The sequence below is a fragment of the Chrysemys picta genome, chromosome 12, assembly GCF_011386835.1.
Source record: "Chrysemys picta bellii isolate R12L10 chromosome 12, ASM1138683v2, whole genome shotgun sequence".
Lineage (NCBI taxonomy): Eukaryota > Metazoa > Chordata > Testudines > Emydidae > Chrysemys > Chrysemys picta.
The window spans coordinates 25,497,743-25,520,103 of NC_088802.1; the positions used below are offsets into that span (position 1 = coordinate 25,497,743).

The window sequence follows — 22,361 nt, forward strand, 5'->3', positions numbered from 1 at the left end:
CTTTCTCTATGTTTAAAAATATTAGATTAATGTGATTACGACTGCATCCTTTTTTCTTAACTGTATTATACCTTTTTGCAATACAGTGTGTTTAAAGACTTTTTATTGTTGTTAAATAATACAATTTAATCATGTTTGTAACATAGAATAATTGTATTTATTCACACTATAAATGATGGCAACCTGTAGTTATTTTGCGCGGTGAGGAGTAGGTATCTAAGATAACTGTCAAACAGTACAGAAATAAAATCATTTTCCCTCTTATTTAATGAACAGAGTGGATTTTTGTAAAGGTTTTTAATGCTCTATATTTTTATCATACAAACTATGGACTTATTCAAGAGCAGCTTGGTTCTACTGACCTAGTCAAGTTTTATTATCATTTCATTATTATTTGTATTATCGTAGTCCCTTGGAATCTTAGGATGATCGCATTCAGGGGGTGTCTTACCAAATACATCCACACTGCATTGTAGGTCTTAAATTTTCTGTTTACATCTCTATTACAAACCATCAGAGCTTTGAAATTGTAGAGTGATGCTTTCTCCTTCGGTCTTATTGTTTTGTCCATCTTTTTACTTTAATTAAAAATTGGGAAATTTGACACCAAAAAAGCCATTAGGAGAATGGTATTGGTTGCATGGTTATGGCCAATGTTCAAAATGTTCATCAGGGGCTCGGGAGTTACTGAGTCCTCTTGAAAAACTGACCACTAAGGCCTAATTTTCAGAAGCACTGAGCACTTGAGATTCTAGTTGAAATTCAGGGGAACAGGTTGTGCTCATCGCCTCTGGAAATCCATGACCACGAGTGCTCACAAGTCAGGCAAATGTTAAAGGCTGCACATGTAACCTTAACTCTGCCCTCTTGTGCAACTGTGTTCCAATGTAGTCTCTTAACTGTATGAACACATGCTATTTCAAAATATAGTGTTGTACAATTCCTTTTTCCTTGCCATGTTAGACACACACATGTAGGATCTTGCGGTGTGTAATAGTTTTTGTATGCCAAACAAACAGGTTACTTATATGGAAATGTGCTATCAGTATGATAACAGAGACCCAATGATTGTAACATTGTGCAAGTTGTCCTCTGCTAGCTTCCTATCTGGTGAGTCTTGGAGCCCCTCATGGGCAGGAAAGCATTGAGCTCAGCTGTATCTAGCACACCTGCTGTATATTTAGGCTTGGAAAGATTAGATTTTTATTGTTCAATGTCAATAAACATCCATTTCATCATACATACACACAAACCAACAACAAAAAATCCAATGAAAATTTACAGAAAGGCAAATTACGAAAAATGCTGCCGGAGAACATTTTAGAGTTTGATTTAAAGCAATTTATATATTGTGACATGATGTTGACTTTGTGTTTTTATAGTTACAGTAGAACCTCAAAGTTATGAACACCAGAGTTATGAACTGACCAGTGACCTCATTTGGAACCGGAAGTACTCAATCAGGCCGCAGTAGAGACCAAAAAAAGGAAATACAGGACAGTACTGTGTTAAATGTAAACTGTTAAAAAATAAATGGAAAGCAGCATTTTTCTTCAGCATAGTAAAGTTTCAAAGCTGCATTAAATCAATGTTCACTTGTAAACTTTTGAAAGAACCATTACATTTTGTTCAGAGTTACGAACATTTCAGAGTTACGTACAACCTCCGTTCCCGAGGTTTTGGTAATTTTGAGGTTCTACTGTGTAAAGCTTTAACTTTTGAACCCTAGTGACTCCAGCAGCCTGGGGTGAGCTGGAGAAAATGTCCCATATCGTTTCGGCAGGGGTACCCTTTATCAGAAAGATAGGTGAGGGGGTGTACCCAGCCTACAACTAAAGCCTAGTGGTCTAGGGAAACATCCTCAAAGATATTTAGGTGCCTATCTCCCATTGATTTCAATGGGCCTTAAGCATTTAAAAATCTTTGAGAATCTGAGCACTGGCCTCTACATCAACCTGACCTTCAAGACATGAAATTTGTAGTGCTCGGCCAAACTTGAGCTCTTCCCAATGCCTGGGGAGCGTCACTATGTCCATGTGGGTATCAGTGAGACTTAGAGGTCCAGGAAGTTATCAGAGCAATCTTAGGGTGACCACCCTGAATTCTCCTTTGACCAGGGTTTACTTTGTGTCCTTGAGATCCAGGGCATACCAGAGCCATCCTGCCCTCTTGGATTCAGAGATGCTTGGAATGAAACCCTGTCATACATGAGTCCTGAGTAGGGGCTATTGGGTACCCTTGGATTCTGCCAGCTACGTGAGACCTGGAACCAGAAGCCCTTCCTATAGGAGGCTGGTAGCGGGAGATCGCTGCCCCAGAGAAGGCCAGGCAACCTTCATCTCCTATGCCTTCTCGCAGTGAGGGGATGAGGGAGATGTTTGTAGTGGAGATGGGGAAGGGTGTATAGAAAAGGAAAACACAGGCCAGGGGAAAGGGAGACAGCATGGGGAGAAAGGAGGAGGAGAGACACGCCTCTCTCCGAGAGCACCCAATCAGTGTGTTTCTTCCTTCGCAGCCGCAAAAAGCGGGGACAGCCAAGCGACAAGGATGTGGCCCAGATCGGCCCCAAGAGAATCAGGTAGGAACCTGGCCTGGAACCCTGGCCATGACTCTTCTGGCTGCCCTGCCCTAGAGCCCTTATGGTAGCAGAGCTGGGCTGCAAACCAGTCCCTTGTATCCCTGCTCCCCACCACTGGGCTCCCCACTCCACTGAGCGACCGGTGGTGCCTCCTGCAAAGGGGAGTACTTGGGGAGGGGCGGGATCTCCCTCTCTGTCTGGATTGGTCTCTTGGTGGGGGTGGCAGCGCCATTCCAGTTGGACTTAGAGGGGAGGAAAAGCCCCATTAGCCCCAGAGTCACACACCAGGAGCTGCTTCCCACAGCCCGTTACCTACCGTACTTTTCAATGGCCCCAGTGATGGGCAATCCTCTTGCCATTTGGTCTCATGTCCATTCCCCCTTGCAACCACCCCTCTCTGTCCCTGCATATGCTCACAACCTAGTGATACTCCCTGGCGTTTCTTGCATCCCCACCGCACGCATCAGTAGGCGTCTTCCACAGGGCATGCGCCCCACCCCTTAGCACCCTCAACTGCACATCTTCCCCGTTGCCAGTGATGTGCGTTGTCCAATCTGTCCACCATCCCACCCCCAATACTTTACACAGCTAACCAAGAGACCAGAGCAGATGGGCACAGATGGGAGAAAAGAGGTTGGAAAGGAGATGGAGAGCCGGTGAGGCAGGGAGATGAAGGGGGCTTTATCCAGACGTCACAAGCCACAGAGGAGGGGTGACGAAGGCAGCTGGTGAGCAGGGAAAGATCCAGGGAGGTGGCTGCAGAGGACACGGCTCTTGGCTCCACAGTGGGGAGATGGAGAGAAGAGGACAGAGGGAAGGTCCACGAGGGAGGGTTTGAGAACTGAGGGGCTGCTGAACTGTATCCTGGCTCCATCAATAACCTGCGAGATCCTCACCCCCTCCTCTCTGCAGGAAGGCAACCAAGCGCGAGATGCTCCTGTGCGACTTCGAGGGCTGCGGCAAGATCTTCTCCAACCGCCAGTACCTGAACGTGAGTGACACGGTGACCTGGGGGGTGGGGGGAGAGATGGGCACCTGACTCGCTCCCAGGCACCACCTGACCCGCCCCCAGGCACCACCTGGTCCCCATTGGGATACGTGGCCTAATACCATTATGGTCCTGGTATCAGCCCAGCTGCGGGCTTGACAATCAGTTCAGTGTGACCTACCGGTGAATGTATGTTACAGGTCCCTCTCTGTGCCTGATCCACAGAGAATACGAGTCTGCACTGGTTTTACATAGTTCAAGCTGTAGCTACTCATGCTTTTAATTCTGGACATCCCCGTTTCAATCCCTGGCCCAAATGGGAGCTGTCACATATGCCCCAGTCACTCCCATCTGACTGGCTGTTCAATGAAACGAGTCCATGTGTCCTCAGTTCCCAGCAGGACAAGATTCTATATCAGGGCTAAGGCCCTGACCCAGAGCCGATCAACATCCATGGTGAGATTCTCACTGATTGCAGTTGACTTTGGAACATGATCCAGTCGGCCACCTTTGCTGCAGCCTCCACAGAAAGGCTGGGGGCGGAATAGGCCATAGAGATATGGCTTCCCTCTGCCATCCTGCAGAGGGAGCCGAGTGGCACCAGGGAGCCCCCCTGTTTTGAAGCTGCTGGTCCAGCCCCAAAGCCAAATCAAGCATTCCTTCTGACTTCCAGTTCTATGGTAGGGCGCTCAGTTAGGTATGAACCAGGGAGGATGGCCTGCAGGGTCTCTGGGCGGCACCTCACCCTACCCTCTGTTTCCCTCCCACCCCCAAACGGCAGCACCACAAGAAATACCAGCACGTGCACCAGAAGACCTTCACCTGCTCCGAGCCCAGCTGCGGCAAGTCCTTCAACTTCAAGAAACATCTGAAGGAGCATGAGAAGCTGCACAGCGGTCAGTGTGCCTGAGCACAGGGGCTAAAGCCTCAAAGCACCTGCCTTCTACAGTTCTGGGCTCCCCCTCATCTCAGCACACACACAGCTCTCCGAGGGCCCCTCAATCCGGATCTGCAGGACTTCAGTCCCAGTCTATGGCTCCTACACTCATGAACCCCTGCCAGTGCCACTCAATCCAGGCCAAGAGCTCCCCTCCAGCCCCAGGCTCCTACACACACACGCAGCCCTCTGCCATGCCCGCCAATCCAGCCCCACAGCTCCCCTTCAGTCCCAGCCCTGGGCTCCTACACAATCATCTGCCAAATGCCCCTCAATTCCAGCCCCACAATCACATAATTCTGCCAGTGCCCCTCAATTCCAGCCTGCAGGTCCCACTGTCATTCCAGCTGTGGACTCACTATCAATATCTGCTCTACCACCCCCTTGCTTTTTGACCCCTGGACCTACTGCCCTTCTCTCGTCCCTACCTTTGCTTCCACCTGGGTAAAATGCCCTGCCCTACATCCCGCTAGCCAGTACAGCCAGTAACTCGCTCTCCTTCCCCCTGCAGATAAACGGGATTACATCTGTGAGTACTGTGCCCGCCCCTTCCGCACCAGCAGCAACTTGATCATCCACCGACGCATCCACACGGGGGAGAAACCCATACAGTAAGTAGCAAACCCAGCTGTCTCGCTCTGTGACTTGGGGTCTCTTCCTCTGTGTCCCTAAGAATCGCAGCACTGAGAAGCCAAAGGTGGAATGGCTGATTAGGTGCCATCGATCCAGTTCTGGAAGATGCAGTCCCTAGGGCTGCCCGGGCCCTCTTCCTAGCGACACCTAAGACGAGGCCTCTCCCCCTCACCTCCTTGATGTATACACCCATTAGATACTTGTAGATCAGAGGTCCCCAAAGTGTGGGGTGTGCCCCCCTAGGGAGGTGTGGAGAAATGTCCAGGATGGCTCAGCGGGGCCCAGGCCAGCCCCAACTCCTGCCCCCAGCTCTGCTTCGGTCCTGTCTCGAGCCATGTCCCCAGCTCCAGGTCACATGTCTGGCCCCATCCCCAGCCTCAACACAGTGCTGCTCCCCGTCCCGCATCAGTCCCCAGCCTCAGTCCCTCGCTGCAGCTCTGTTCCCAGCTTAGGGCCAAGGCTGGGAGAGAAGCCAGGAGCAGAGCCGCACCTGGCTGCAGGTCCGGGTTCTGGCCTCCACCGCAGCTCAGCTGCGGGTCTGCTCCCGCACCTGTCCCCAACCTCGACCCTTGGCCACAGCCCTGCTCCCAGCCCCACCCCCAGCCTTGGCCCCCTTCTGCTGTCCATGCCACTTCCCCCCCTCCTCAAGACACAGCACCACTCCAACCCAGGCTCCAGGGAGGACATGGCAGTGCGCGGACAGGACTAAGGGAGGGCACGATCCTCAAAAGTTTGGGGAGTACTGAATTAGCCTGTTGAACTCATTGCCACAGGAAGTTGCTGAGGCCAAAGATTTAGTGAGATTCCAAAAAGGGATTGTATCAGAGGGGTAGCCGTGTTAGTCTGAATCTGTAAAAAGCGAAGTGGGTATTCACCCACGTGCGTCTGACGAAGTAGGTATTCACCCACGAAAGCTTATGCTCCAATACTTCTGTTAATCTATAAGGTGCCACAGGACTCTTTGTCGCTTTTTTCCAAAATGGATTGGACATTTATGTGGAAACAAGAATATTGAGAATGACCATAATGAACAATAGCAATTTTGGAAGGGAGATTAGGTTTTAAGCCAGTTCTCTAACCATTAGAGCCCAGGACCAGACCTTACGTGTGGGCCAGATTAGCCCACATTAGCCACTGCGAGGTTCTTACACCTTCCTCTGAAGCATCTTGTGCTGAGCTCTGTCAGAGAAAGGATAATGGGCCAGATGGGCCTTGAATCTGATCCAGTCTGGCAATTCCTGTGTTCCTGTATCCTCTGTGCATCCCTCTCTGAGCTTTCTCTCGCTCTGATTCCCTGCCTCGCTTTCTCCACACTCTCCTCTTGATCCCCTTCCCCACCCACAGGTGTGAGATCTGCGGCTTCACCTGCCGTCAGAAGGCCTCCCTCAACTGGCATATGAAGAAGCATGACGCTGATTCCTTCTACCAGTTCTCCTGCGACATCTGCGGCAAGAAGTTTGAGAAGAAGGACAATGTCACCGCGCATAAGAGCAAGAGCCATCCCGAGGTGGCTGCCGGGCCGGCCCAGCCCACGCTGGAAATGCCAGAACCCGGCCACCAGGATGTGCCATCCCCGCTCCCGACCCTCGCTGAGGAGACACCGACTGAGGACCACCCGGATGTGCCGTGCCCACTTGCCACAGAGCAGCTGGAGATCCCTGCACTGAGCCTTTGCAAGATGGAGAAGGCAGAAGGGCCGGTGTCCTCCATCGCAGCCTCCGCCGAGTAACGGGCCACACCAACCAGGATCCGGGTCTGACCAGCACTTGGGGGCTGAGCCACGGGGGATGTCGGCAGAGATGATCCCAGCAGGATCCTGCCTTCCAGCTAGAGTCTGCTGAGAGTGGGACATAAAGCAGTTAGCAGAGGGGCTGGGATAATGACTGAACCGTGGCGGGAGACTGTAGTAGCAGATCTGAAATCCTGTCCAGGCACTGAGAGTATGGGGACAGGGAGGCAAACCCGTGCAGCCATGCGCAGCCTCCCCACACCACAGTCAGTAGAGCGCAGACTCTCTGTGGGCCCAGAGGACTGTGATACCAGGCAAAGAGCCTCACCTTCTCTGGGGCAGGGGGATTCTGAAGAAAGATCCTGAGGTTCGCCCTCCCCAGGAACAGGCCTCAGTTTTACTACTCTTGGCTTCAGGGTTTTGGACAAATCTTCAATAAAGAATTATTTTGTGTAATGCCTGGGGCGGGGAGAGCGTCTTCTCTCATGGCGGTGCTGGTTCTGCCAGCCTTGGTGGGGCAGGCTGAGGATAGGTGAGCCTGCCTTCATCCCAATGGCCACAGCTCCTGCTGCTGTTTTCCCACCATTTTCCTGTGAAATTACCCTACCCTCCACTCGCCCCAGGTTGGTGCAGCTCCTGTGACTGGAGGATCAGCAGCCACCCCCCGGCCAGCTGCGGAAAAGCCTGCCAGTCTCATGGTCTTTGTATTAGAGCAGAACCTTGGCGTCCTAACAGAGATTGTGAGCCCATTCTGCTGAGAGCTGCATGCATGCACTGTGAGAAAGTCTCTACCCTGAAGAGCTCCCAGTGTAAATAGACCAAACAGACAATAAGGATTCTGACCCCCTCTTTTTACATGGGAGATCGTATCAGAGAGAGATTAAGGGCCAGATCTTCAAGCGTATTTAGACTCCTACAGTCTGTGGATTTCAATGGGAGTTAGGTCCCGATTTGGGCCTAAGGGTAAGATTTTCAGTAACACTTCTGTCCTGCTGAACATCAATGTCTCCTAAGTCACTTAGACCCAGATCCTCAAAGGTATTTAGGCTCCTAATTTCCATTGAAATCAAGAGAGTTAGGAGCCTAAATACCTCTGAGGTCTGAGTCTTAGGCATGTTTGAAAACTTTACCCCAGGGGACTTGCTCAAAGATTGCGCATTAGGAAAGGGATAGATAATAAGACAGAAAATATCATATTGCCTATCTATAAATCCATGGTTCACCCACACCTTGAATACTGCATGCAGATGTGGTCGCCCCCTCTCAAAAAAGATATATTGGAAATGGAAAAGGTACAGAAAAGGGCAACAAAAATGATTAGGGTATGGAACCGCTTTCGTATGAGGAGAGATTAATAAGACTGGGACTTTTCAGCTTCGAAAAGAGATGACCAAGAGGGGACGTGATAGAGGTCTGTAAAATCATGATGGGTGTGGAGAAAGTAAATAAGAGTGTTATTTACTTCTCCTAACACAAGAACTAGGGGTCACCAAATGAAATTAATAGGCAGCAGGATTAAACCAAACAAAAGGAAGTATTTCTTCACACAACGCACAGTCAATCTGTGGAACTCTTTGCCAGAGAATGTTGTAAAGGCCAAGACTATAACAGGGCTCAAAAAAGAACTAGATAAGGTAATGGAGGATAAGTCCCACCAATGGCTATTAGTTAGAAGGGGCAGGGATAGTGTCCCTAGCCTGTGTTTGCCAGAAACTGGGAATGGGTGACAGGGGATGGATCACTTGGTGATTTCCCATTCAGGTATTCTCTCTGAAGCACCTGGCATTGGCCACTGTTAGAAGACAGGATGCTGGGGTAGATGGACCTTCGGTCTGAACCACTATGGCTGTTCTTATATACAGAGTGCCTGTGACCGAGCCCGGAATTGAAATCAAATCTCGCCGCTTGCCTTCTGTTAACCACAAGGCCCTTTTGTTTTCTTCCTGGATCCTCTTCACTTATGTCACAGGAGATGATTTCAAGTGATGGAGGCCTAGCTCCTCCAAGGTCTTTAGGCGCCTAACTCCCAATGGGATAACTGCCTTGCATAGTAAGCAGGTTTTCGTTATGTGGAATCAGGGAAAGCTCTGACCCCTCTTCTCAACAAGATACCGGTCCCTGGAGATGTGAGCCAGAAGGAAGGGAAGATTTTCCCAGCAAACACAGCCTGAAAGTTGAAGATCTGACCTCGGTGTCTGCGTTGTAAAATGTCACCACCCCTCAGTCATAGTCCAGATGCACCCCGATCTCCCCTGAGCTCTCATTCAAGGCCAGAGGGGTGTGTGGGAATCTGAGAGCCCAGTACTGCCCTCAGTACAGCCCCACTGTCCAGATCCCTCCTCTGGCTTGGAAACTGAACTCCCCATTCCCCCTCACTGTCTCCCTGGCCACCCCTATGGCCCAGCCATCCCAATCACCTACCTCCACCTCCCGGTAGCGACTCCCCTTGGAGCCCAGAACACAAGTATGAGTCAAATCTCTTGGGGATCTCAGGCAGGCTCTGCCTTGTGTTTCCTCGGCACATGGTCTTCTAGTCCTTGGAGAGGATGAGCTTGGGGTGGGCTGTCTGTGGACAGAGTCACTTCCCAACGAAAGAGAGCCATACATTAGCACTCAGGGCCTGTTCATGTCCTGGAGAGGAACCCATTCCTCAGTGAGGGCTGGTCTACGCTAGAAAGTGAGGTTGACTTACATACGTTGCTCAAGGGTGTGAAAAATTCACCCTGAGAAACAAAGTTAAGCTCACCTAAGCCCCGGCATAGACAGCACTATATTGACAGAAGAATTCTTCCACTGACCTAGCCAGTGCCTCTCGGAGAAATGGATGTACTACAGTGACAGAAGAACCTCTTCCATCCTTAGTGTCTACACTACTGCGCTGCAGCTGTGTCACTGTAGCGTTTCTAGTGTAGACATACCCTGAGTCTTCCGCAGGATGCACCTGCCTGAAGTCAATGCGGTTTATGCCAGCAGAACTGGGCCTGTGCTTAACTGTCTTAGGGCTTATACAGCCCTCACACTGGACGCCTGACAATCATCCGTGAATTTTATCCTTGCATGCACCCTATGAAGTAAGGACAGATTGGTAACTGAGACATGGGGTGGTAATAATGGTTATGGATAGGATTTTGTCACAGTAAAATTATGCCAAATTCAGAGCACAGTCATGGTGAAAAATAGATAATTTCAAGCTATGGCAACAAAAATTTGTGTAATAACAGCTGATTGTGAACATAAATGTGCATTTATTAACAGTAAAATGTTTCTGCTAAACAAACAGGGCTTGTCTATGGAAACATTTACATGTGCCTGCTGTGGGCCTTGCTGCAGTTCATTAAGAGTTCGTTAGTGCACTTTGATCTAGTTTTCTTTGACACTGGAGGCGGGGAGCTCAAATGACACCCCCATACCCCCTTGCTTGGGCCAAAACTTTGAAAGGTCTCAATTCTGCCTTCTTCCTGTTCTACTCATCTCGTGGTACTGCTCTGCTACCTACTCCAGTAAAGGAGAACTAACAACTTTAAATGCTTTGTTCAAAAATTTTAAGTAACACTTAACTTTCAAACTCCTGAACAGGAAATGTAACTTTTCTTGTCTGCATAGTAAACACTGGCATTTTTATCTATTTGAATAATCAAAGTGGTGCTTTCTGTGCCTTCTTGGTTGCAAAGATTTGAACGCCTTCCTGCTGAAGGTCTACAGTCTGGGCCAGCTCATGCTCTATTGAGTTGGTTGCAAGGCCGACCAGCCTCTCCTGTGTCATTGTGGAGCGAAGATGTGTTTTTATTAACTTCAGCTTGGAGAAGCTGCGTTCACCACTGGCAACTGTTACAGGAAGTGTTAGAAGTATGCGCAGATCAACAAAAACATTTGGAAAGAGGGTGGTCATCTTATTTGTGCACATATATTCCAGAACAGCCTTTGGATTAATCCTGCTGAAATGTATCTTGAAAGGGTTTTCAGTTCATCACCTAAATCGCTCGCGTCAATATCACACGTCATCATGTATCAACACTGTCTCTAGTATCCTGCATTGCTGGTGTAGGTCTTCAGGTTTAGTGAGGAGTTTTGGAATATCATACAACATCCCAAATATACTGCTGTGTTCCTTGAGCTGCATGAAACGTTCTTCAACTGACTGTATTGCACAATCTAGCACCTGGTTAAAGAATTCAACTTTGGGATTATCTCGTGCCTCATAGTCAAAATATATTCTTTGGTGACTCTTGTATTGTTGAATGGGTGAGGAAAATAGCTTCAGTGTGAAATTCATCTGCCAAGTTCTGTGCACTCTTCAAAACGTTTTGAAATCCCTCATCTGACTGGTAAGACTAGGTATGACTTTGCTTTGTCCAGTTGTTCCATTGCTCCAGATATATCAAGGTCAACACCTTAGAGTCTCTTGCTTACAACATTTATTTCAAACAGTATGTCATGCCACAACACTAAGCCACACAGGAATTTCAAGTTATATATGTTTCTGGTGATTCCATTTCCCTCTACCACTGTTCTCCCACGAACAGTTCCTGTCATAGCATTATCCTCCATAATGGCAACTATGGCATCCTCTATCTTCCCAATTTGGTGTTTGATAGGCTTTATCACCTCCACTTGACTTTCCCATCTTGTGGCACTCAGTGGTTTCAGTGTCAGAGAGGATCTTCCCAGATGTTGCTTCAAAATTGGCCATCAATGAGTTGATGCAGAGAAAAATACACAGATGCTTTGAGTTACATGACAAAATTCAGCAGCCTCACTAGAAGCTGATGCTGCATCACTGACCACCAAGTTCAATGAATGAGTACTGCATGGGACAAAAAAATACTTGAGGGTTTAACTCTTGGATCTGTCTCTGCACTCCTTTGTTCTTTCCTCTCATGTTGGCACCATTATCGTAGCCCTGACCTCTCATGTCAGCTATCGCAATTCCCGTATCTTCCAGCTTTTTAAGAAGCACATTTGTCATACCAGCCCTGTAGTATCATCAATGTCAATAAATTCTAGAAAATGCTCTCTGACAGTCACCATTGCAGGAATATTTTCACTAGGTTCTGTTGTTACAAAACACACCATTAAAGTCATTTGTTCCATCTGGCTGATGTCAGGTGTGCAGTCCAGAATAACAGAGTGATATCTTGCTAACTTCAGATCTACCACAATCTTCTGTTTGACTTTTGTTGCCAGTAACTATATGATCCCATTTTGAATTGTTTTTCCAAGGTAGTGGTGTGTGTACATTTCTTGGGTGGTGACTCTTCTTAGATGCTCCTGGAGTACAGCATCAAACTCAGCCATCAGCTCCACAATTTGAAGGAAGTTTCCATTGTTTGGCACATACAGCTGATCTGAAGTGCCATGCAGTGCTAGGTTTTGGGTAGCAAGCATTTTCACAATGGCAATGAGCCTTTTCAGAACATTTTGCCAGTAAAGAGACTCTGATGAAATCTTATCTTGATGCTGATCATCTATGGTGGCCTTAACCTTAGTCTCATCTCAAGCTCTTTCCACCTATAGAATGCTCTCTGGTGATTTGCTGCCTTCTCATGGCATGCCAGATTTCTAGCCAGATTTTTCCAGTCCTTTGTTCCTGTAGAACCCAATGTGGCTGGAACATTAGACTGGAAGAGTTTGCAACAAAAACAGTATGCAGCATTCTGGGTTTTTGAGTAGATAAGCCATGGCCTCTCCACTTTGTCAACATTGGGGATTTCACGCCAGTAATGTGTTGGATGGAAACTTCTATTTTCATTGTCTTTGGGGAACATGAATTTTTTCACTTTTCACTTTTTTCACTTGCCCATGCAGTACAAGGAAGTCCGTCAGGCTACTGCTCAAGTGGGTCCACAGTTCTGGATCATCTAGACTTAAGGAACTAAACTCAGCAGCAGCTGTTTCTTGCGCCTCCACCACACTCTTCTCTGATCTACATTTTTCTTCAGCAATGTGCATGGTTACACCCATTTGAGATGGAGATATGGATGCTGCAGTAGCTTCCAGGTCATCTGCACTCTGACTAACTGGAAGATCAGGCATCTCCTCACCACTCACATCCTCACTGGGGCCAGAAGGCTGACCATGAACATTTGTGTCTATGTATCTCAGGAGAGCCAGGGCCGCCCAGAGGATTCAGGGGGCCTGGGGCAAAGCAATTTCAGGGGCCCCTTCCATAAAAAAAAGTTGCAATACTATAGAATACTATATTCTTGTGGGGGCTCCTGTGGAGCCCGGGGCCTGGGGCAAATTGCCCCACTTGCGCCTTCCCCCCCCCCCCCCCCCCCCCAGGCAGCCCTGAGGAGAGCTCCTTCCTGCTTAGATAGAAAAGCTTCCTTTGCTTTCTTTCTTTTTCTGAATGCTGCCCCAGAGGGGCGTTTTCTTCTTTCACTCATGACTGCTGTTCTGTGCCAGCTACAGTGGCTCTCAACACTCAATTGAAGGGGACAAATAAGCAAGCTGGTAGCAGGGCCTGAGTGAGGGAAGATATCAGCGTCTTAAGGGCCTAACTGGCTCCTACTACTTCAGTTGACTGCCTGTTCTCCTCAAGTGGGTTCAGGGTAGCAGCAGGAAACAGGAAGCTCCCCGAGAAGCTGGTGTTAATCAGTCCAGGTTCTTGGGGGTGCTAGAGAGGTACCTAAGAGGCTCCTCCTCCTCTCTCTCCCTGCAGCTCCTGCTGCTTTCTGTTATTCCCTCTCACCTTTTCTCCTGCCTGTTATGTCTCTTGTGCCTTCCTTCCTCCAGCACAGCACTCCACCATCTCTGTGCATCTAGAGCAGAGAGAATACATATGCACCAACAGCAGACATAATTTTCTACACTTTGGGTCCTAGTGGCGCCCCTCTCCACCCCCATCCCCCCAGTCTGGCACCTGAGGTGGCCGCCTCAGTTCGCCTCATGGTAAGGCCAGCCCTGCACTGGAGCAGATCAAAGCACATTAATGAACTGTTATAGTTCAATTTTTTAACTAGGCTTAATACAATTCTTTTTTTCACCATTTTGACCAATAATATCAATGTTTATTTTTAAGCATTTTTTTCCTGATCTAAATTTTCACAGTTGCGGGAAATGCGGGGGTGGGCAGAGAATTATTTAATGACATAAAAACTGCCAGGGTTCCCTCCCCACTCTGAACTCTGGGGTACAGATGTGGGGACCCACTTGAAAGACCCCCTAAGCTTATTTCTACCAGCTTAGGTTAAAACCTCCCCACGGCACAAATCCTTTCTTTATCCTTGGATGGTATTCCTGCCACCACCAAGTGATTTAGACAAAAATTCAGGAAAAGGGCCACAGAGTCCCTTTTTCCCCAAAATATTCCCCCCAAGCCCCTTCACCCCCTTTCCTGGGGAGGCTTGAGAATAATATACTAATCAATTGGTTACAATGTGAGCACAGACCAAACCCCTTGTTTTTTAGGACACTGAAAATCAATCAGGTTCTTAAAAGAAGAATTTTATTTAAAAAAAAAAAGTAAAAGAAACACATCTGCAAAATCAGGATGGAAGGTAACTTTACAGGGTAAATAAAAAGATTTAAAACAGAGGGATTCCCCTCTGACTCTGCTTCCCAGTTACAAAACAGGAATGAAATTACCTCTTAGCACAGGGAAAATTCACAAGCTAAAACAAAAGATAATCTAACGCATTTCCTTGCCCTTACATTTCAAGTATGTTTTCAGGAGATGTTTTTCCTGCCGGGTCTCTCTCTCCGTCCATAGAGGGAACAAACAAAGAGAACACAAACAAAACCTCCTCCCCACCCCCAGATTTGAAAGTATCTTCTTTCCCCATTGGTCCTTCTGGTCAGATGCCAACTAAGTTAATTGAACTGATTAACCCCTTACAGGTAAGGCAATTCAGTACAGCTGCCCTGTGTATATTTATGACATGCCCCCCAAATCACAGACGGTGCTGGACAGCCTGTTCCACCCTGGCTGTGATTTCTTCCTGGAGCTCTAGGAGAAAACAGAGTTAATAAAACACATGCACCTCTAGACATACTACTGATTATATAAAAACTAACAATATTTTTCACATTTCAAGGATGATTTTAATCAGCTGTTTCTGTGAAACTTTAATGCATCAGCCACTTTGTTAGAAGCCCCTGAAATGTGTTGTATTTCAAATTAAAAAATTTGGAGAGCTAAACTTCACCGAAGAAGTTTTTTGTTATTTTCCTTGACGGTATGAAGCCACTTCAGTACAGCATGGTGGGTTTGCAGGTGGAAACGCCATCCCCAAACATATGGGCGTAGCTTTTTCAGAGTGTACACAATGGCGTAACATTTCTTTTTGGTGATTGACCAGTGGCTTTCCCTCTCAGACAATTTTTTCCTGAGAAACATGACAGGATGGAATTTTTGATCTGGTCCTTTCTGCATTAAGACTGCTCCCACACCACGCTCGGGTGCTTCTGTGGTTACGATGAAAGGTTGGTTGAAGTCTGGGGCCCTCAGTAAAGGGTCAGACGTAAGGGCTGCCTTAAGCCAGTTAAAGGCTTTCTGACACTCCTCAGTCCACTGAACTGCATTTGGTTGTTTCGTTTTGGTCAGGTCTGTCAGTGGGGCAGCGATTTGGCTGTAGTGCAGTACAAATTGCCTGTAATATCCGGCCAAGCCTAAGAAGGATTGGACCTATTTCTTTGACTTTGGGACAGGCCACTTTTGGATAGCATTTAATTTGGCCTGTAGAGGGTTAATAGTTCCTTGACCCACCTGGTGTCCAAGGTACACCATTCTGTTTAGGCCTATTTGACACATTTTAGCCTTAACAGTTAGTCTTGCCTCCCTTATGTGCTCGAAGACTTTTTGGAAATGCTTCAGGTGTTCTGCCCATGAATCAGAAAATATGGCCATATCATCAAAATAGGCGACTGCAGATTCTCCCAATCCCACTAAGAGACTATCTACAAATTTCTGGAAGGTGGCGGATGCATTTCGTAGCCCAAAAGGGAGCACATTAAATTTATACAGCCCCTTATGGGTGATGAAGGCTGACCTTTCCTTGGCGGATTCATCTAGCTGTACTTGCCAGTACCCCTTGGTTAAGTCTAAGGTAGAGATGAAATGGGCACGTCCCAGTTTCTCCAATAGCTCATTTGTGCGTGGCCTTAGATGGTTGGGCAAGTTACAGCATTTAGCTTACGATAGTCCACACAAAAGCGTATTTCCCCATCTGGTTTGGGAACTAGAACCACTGGAGATACGCATGCACTTTCAGAGGGGCGGAGTACACCCATTTGTAGCATGTCCTGGCTCTCCTATTCTATAGCAGTTTTGGCTTGAGGACACACACGGTAAGGTTGGGCTCTCATTGGGCGAGCATTACCTATGTCAATGGAGTGGCATGCCTGTTCGGTCCGTTCTGGGGTGGCTGAGAACATCGGTGTGAAGCTAGTACACAGCTCTTTGATCTGCTGTTGCTGCATACATCAGAGAGTCATGGAGAGGTTCACCTCTTCCACGCCACCGTCACTTTTTCCTTCATAGTAGACACCTTCAGGCCACTCAGTGTCATCTCCTCCCTGGGCTGTAAACTGACAAACCTTTAACTCTCTGGAATAGAAGGGCTTTAGAGAATTAACATGGTACACTTTAGGTTTGAGGTGGGGGATGCTATGAGATAGTTAACAACTCCCAGGCACTCTTGGACCATAAATGGCCCTTCTCATGACACTTCCATCTTATGGGCCTGGAGCGCCTTCAAGACCATGACCTGGTCCCCTACTTTGAAGGAATGCTCTCTGGCATGTTTATCATATGAGGCCTTTTGCTCTTCCTCAGCATCTTTTAGGTTTTCTCTAGCAAAGGCTAAAGAGTCTCGGATGGTGTTTTGTAGGTTATATACAAAGTCCAGAATGTTAGTTTCTTGAGAAGGCATAAATCCCTCCCATTGCTGCTTCACCAGCTGTAGAGGCCCCTTAACCTCGCGGCCATACACAAGTTCAAATTGTGAAAAGCCCAAACAGGGATGTGGTACAGCCCTGTAGGCGAAGAGCAACTGCTGCAACACTAGGTCCCAATCATTGGAGTGTTCATTTACTAATTTACATATCATGACCCCCAAAGTTCCATTAAACTTCTTCAGCGGGCAATTTGTTTGATGGTGGTAAGGGGTGGCAACCAAGTGGTTCACCCCATGAGCTTCCCAAAGGCTTTTTATGGTCCCTGCCAGGAAATTAGTTCCCAAATCCATAAGGATATCTTAGGATAAGGATCCGTAAATATGCCAGCCTACCCTGGCAAAAATGTCTGTTAATGCCTGGCACACACTTTTAGCTCTGGTGTGGCTTAGAGCTTCTGCTTCCGGCCATCGGGTGGCAAAATCTATGAAAGTCAGTATGTACTGCTTTCCTCTGGGTGTCTTTTTCAGGAAAGGACCCAGAATATCCACAGCTACTCGCTGAAATGGAACCTCAATTATGGGGAGTGGCTGGAGAGGGGCTTTGACCTGGTTTTGGGGTTTTCCCACTCTTTTGCACACCTCACAAGACCGGACATAGGTAGAAATGTCCTTGCCCATTGGAATGACCTCCCCAAATGGTCTTTGGTCCCGTTTAGCCCAGCATGGTCACTAGGATGATCGTGGGCTAAGCTTAAGAGCTTTACCCGGTACTTAATTAGAACTACCAACTGTCTTTGAGGATGCCAGTCCTCCTGGTGCTCACCAGAAAGAATTTCCTTGTATAAAAGTCCTCTTTCTACAACAAACCGGGATTGATTAGAAGAGCTGAGAAGTGGTGGGTTGCTCCGGGCCGCCGTCCAAGCTCCCTGGAGGCTTTCATCTGCTTCTGGCTCTGCCTGGAACTGTTCCCTTGATGCTGGAGACATCAGTTCCTCACTGGATTGTGGACTTGGGCTTGGTCCCTTTGGAAGCGATGTAGGCGATGGGGCTGTTTCCATTGTCTGTGAACCACTTTTTGCAGGTGCATTAGGTTGTATTTCAGGCTCCGGCTGAGCCTCTTGCGCAGGTTTAGCTGCTGCTGCCAGTGCAGGCTCGGTGGTGCCCTCTAGCATTGGAGTTGCACACGGGGTTGCAGGCACTGGGTTCAGTGCTGGCAATGGTTTTGGTGTTGGTTGCTCCACCAGTTCCGGTTCTGGGACTGGTTCTGCCTGGGTATCTGCGACTGGATCCACTACTGCTGTCACATATGTTGGCATGGGGTCCAGTTCCACCACCTCAGTCTGGGTCTCCGGTAACACAAACGGGGCCCTTGTAGAAAGCTCAGAAACAGGGATAGGTGTGAAGGCTTGCTTAGCCTTAGCTAGCTTCACATGGTTGGCCAAGTCTTCCCCCAGCAGCATGGGAATGGGATAATCATCATAGACTGCAAAAGTCCACATTCCTGACCAGCCCTTGTACTGGACAGGCAACTTGGCTGTAGGCAAGTCAAAAGAGTTTGACTTGAAGGGTTGAATCATCACTTGGGCCCCTGGGTTGATGAATTTGGGGTCCACTAAGAATTGGTGGATAGCTGACACCTGTGCTCCAGTGTCCCTCTACACTATAACCTTCTTCCCACCCACACTCATAGTTTCACTTCACTCTGAGGGTATCTGGGAGGCATCTGGGCCTGAGGACCTTTGCTGTGACCCCGTTGCAATGAACTGAAATCTGTTGGGGTTCTTAGGGCAGTTGGCCTTTACATGCCCCAGCTCGTTACATTTAAAACATCGCCCAGCTCACTGGTCACTGGGGCAAGGTGTGTTGCTGGAGAAAGATGTGGTGGGACAATAAGGTGTCTGGGGTTTTCCTTGGGGTGTAGGTGGGGTCTTGGGCTGCCCCCGGTAGTATGGTATGGTCTCGGGGACGTTCCTTCTGGTATCCGCCCAAACTGCGACCAGAGTTGTTCCTCTCTGCTACCTTCACCCATTTTGTTCCGATTTGCCCCACTCTCTGACAGTCTGGGACTGCTCGTATTGATCAGCATAAGAAGCAAGACTTTCTGCTGAGTCCATTTTCTTATCCCATAAACACTGTTTTATGTCATTATTGGTCATAGCCAGGAACTGCTCCTGTACAACCAAATAACACATTCCTTCAAAGCTAGTTACACCCCTTCCTTTGACCCATTTATCTAACAGATCCTTCATCTGGTTTACATAAGCCATATTACTTAGTCCAGCCCCTCTCTTAAGGGTTCTAAATTTTACTCTGTAAGTTTCAGGTGTAATTTGAAATTGTTTCAAAACCAAATCCTTAAATTTACCATCGTCAGAAGCAACCTCAATAGGCATCTTGTTGAATATGTCTAGAGCTCTTCCAGTCAATTTTCCTACCAATATGGTCATCTTTTGATCTTCAGGAATTGCATGGAGGGTGCACAGTATCTCAAAGGTGATGAGCTATTCAGCAATATCACTGGATTCATCATACTGTGGACATAGTCGCTCCCATTTGTGGATTTTTGGGGAAGTGGAGCCAGCTGCTGAAGGGTTCTGTCTTTTCAACTCCATAACAGCCAGTTTATGCTTCTGGGCCACAATCTGGGCCTCAGTCTGGGCCTGTATTTCTCTGTCTTTTAACACCAGGCCTCTTTTATGGGCAGCCTCCCCCGTGCTGCCACTGCCTCCATAGCTCTCTTGTGGGCAGCCTCCTCCCTGGCTGTTTCTGCCTCCATAGCCCTTCTGTGTGCAATTGCCTCTGCTTCTTTGAGTTTCAATTGAAACTCCCCGTCCTTTGCCTTCTCTTCTGCTTCTAGTCTGGCCAGCTCTAGTTTAGTAGCTGCCTCACTGGTAGTCATATTTGCTAACCTTCCTGCACTTACTGCAGCCTAGCCTGAGAGCTGGGGGGTGGGGGGGAAACACAGCTTGTGAATTCCCTTGCTGTAACTTAACTACTCTGCCCTCAGGCAAAGAATAAAACCTCCAGGTGCTCTCAGCTAAAAAGTGTCCTTTAAAAAAAAAAAAAAAAAAAAAAAAAAAACTTCCTAGTTTTCAAGCAACCAAAAGAAAAAAATGTGTCATTTTAAAATCCTGAGGTCTGTGCTTCTGGTTCAAAATGATCCCACCATGCTGCCACCATGTCAGGGTTCCCTCCCCACTCTGAACTCTGGGGTACAGATGTGGGGACCTGCATGAAAGACTCCTTACACTTATTTCTTCCAGCTTAGGTTAAAACTTCCCAAAAGCGCAAATCTTTTCCTTGTCCTTGGACGGTATTGCTGCCACCACCAAGTGATTTAGACAAAAATTCAGGAAAAGGGCCACTTGGAGTCCCTATTTCCCCAAAATATTCCCCCAAGCCCCTTCACCCCCTTTCCTGGGGAGGCTTGAGAATAATATACTAACCAATTGGTTACACTGTGAGCACAGACCAAGCCCCTTGGTTTTTAGGACACTGAAAATCAATCAGGTTCTTAAAAGAAGAATTTTATTTAAAAAAAAAAAGTAAAAGAAACACACCTGCAAAATCAGGATGGAAGATAACTTTACAGGGTAAATAAAAAGATTTAAAACAGAGGGATTCCCCTCTGACTCTGCTTCCCAGTTACAAAACAGGAATGAAATTACCTCTTAGCACAGGGAAAATTCACAAGCTAAAACAAAAGATAATCAAATGCATTTCCTTTCCCTTACTTATAATTTTTGCTCATTTCAGGTATGCTTTCAGGAGATGTTTTTCCTGCCTGGTCTCTCCATCCAGAGAGGGAACAAACAAAGAGAGCACAAACAAAATTTCGCCCCTTCCTCCAGATTTGAAAGTATCTTCTTTCCTCATTGGTCCTTCTGGTCAGGTGCCAACCAGGTTAATTGAACTGATTAACCCCTTACAGGTAAGGCAATTCAGTACAGCTGCCTTGTGTATATTTATGACAGATGCTGAGATTCAAAAAGTTAATGCTTTATCAGTGGTTAAAATACAAATTGTCTACATCATGTTAGGCAAAAAGATTCTTTTCCCCAAGAATCAGGCAGGCACAGACAATACTGAAGTAGGTTTATTCACGGTACCAGGAAGACTGATAAACAGCTTCAAAAGTGTAGTACTACAGTGACCAATTATATACCTTTCTCTTATCACCTCATTTGCATTTATCTTGTTCTTACAGAGACAAACATTGTTTCAGAGACAGAGAATGCATTTAACATGACAGTGACAGGAACAGAACATATGCATCAAACTGTTTTGATTACATCAATTATTCATGAATACCTTAAGGCAAAGTGGTGGGGTAGGGGTGAGTATTTACAAATATCTGGAGGGCTGTGAAGGGAGGATTTGTTCTATTCTAAGAGCCAAGTTACTGGGCAGACATTTGATCATATAAGTTTATCAAGTGTTTACAGTTGTCAGTGTCCTTGGGCTTCTGAAGCATTCCTGCTTGATCTGTGGTTTCTGTCTTAGCTGTTAGCTAAATTTTAACTCTTGCCTGACAATCACATGTCAAGATATACCAAGTAAATATCCTTAAATAAACAAATCACACCTATTTTTACTATTAATTTGCTAGTGCATTTGTAACAAACTTAATTCAAAAGTCTAACTCACTGGAATTTGACTCTCATAAGTTCTTAAGCCGCATTTTTCTTACTTTACCTATCTGTAAATTTTGATTATTATAGATAGAAATGTTGGTTCATGGATTTGTGTGTGTACAGCAAAATAGATGTTTGCCAACATTTACAGCTAGAAATGGAATCATTCCAAGCCTCCTTTTAACTTTTACAGTGCTGTGATAAATAAATAAACATCAATATTATCAAAGGGGACTAGATCAAAGCACATTAACAAACCGCTAATCCATATCAGCAGGGTGCACAGGGTCAGTTGGCCGCAGCAAGCTTGATCTGGTCGACAAGCCTTACATTTTCTTTACTTTGGAAAAGGAAGCTATGGAATTTTATTGATTGATTGATTGATTTCTACAATACTTTCTTTTTCAAACACTGCTTAACTTTATAGTAACAAATTAACTTCCCTCTTTTCACAGTCAAGTTGAAATCAGTGGTAAACTGCATGGGTTCCGTGACAGGGTTGATCACCGTGACAAAAATTGCATCCATAATAACAGTGAGATTAAGTTACTTGCCTAACTAGGAATTGAACTCAGATCTCCCAAGTCCATCTATCATAGTTATCTGGCCCTCATTACCATAGTATCTGAGTTCCTAGCTTCCACTGAACAGGGCCTAACTGACATGCCTAGAGTGACACAGGTAGTACATGGTGGGAGAGGAAAGTGAACCCAGATCTCCAATGTTCAAGGCTACTGCTCTAACCCCTGGATCAGCCTTTATTTCTATCTTTTTCTTCCTCACTCCTCTCCAGGTTCTTATCCCCACACTTTCCACAAGCAACTTCCAGTTTTCGGGTGCCTGCCTTAAGAAACACAAGGGCCTAATCCTCCAAGGGGCTGAGTGTAACAATGCCCTTGTCAGACCCTCTGTGAGGTTCGACCCCTCGAACTGAAATCATGAGTAGCTCCTGCCTGTGCTAATGGATCGGGAGCTAGTGTCATAAGAGTACTTGGGCGTTATAATACCGAACTCCTAGGTGCCCTA

The 22,361-nt window shown here is 46.9% G+C and overlaps 1 protein-coding gene across 10 annotated transcripts in view; it reads left to right on the plus strand.

Moving 5' to 3' along the window:
* Positions 1-21,089, plus strand: part of LOC101952299 (zinc finger protein 692) — a 37,095-nt gene extending 16,006 nt beyond the window's left edge. For 5 of the 10 annotated variants that reach the window (XM_065562348.1, XM_065562350.1, XM_065562352.1 and 2 more), the window contains exons 8-12: positions 2,516-2,578; positions 3,491-3,569; positions 4,348-4,462; positions 5,015-5,114; positions 20,458-20,985. In XM_065562348.1, the coding sequence (XP_065418420.1) occupies positions 2,516-2,578; positions 3,491-3,569; positions 4,348-4,462; positions 5,015-5,114; positions 20,458-20,854 (754 nt within the window). In that variant the 3' untranslated portion in view covers positions 20,855-20,985. Of the gene's footprint in view, positions 1-2,515; positions 2,579-3,490; positions 3,570-4,347; positions 4,463-5,014; positions 5,115-6,480; positions 7,322-20,457 lie in introns of those variants that run through there. The other 5 variants (XM_005312419.4, XM_024112791.3, XM_008176325.4 and 2 more) reach the window with 2 other exon arrangements.
* Positions 21,090-22,361: the final 1,272 nt, after the last annotated feature.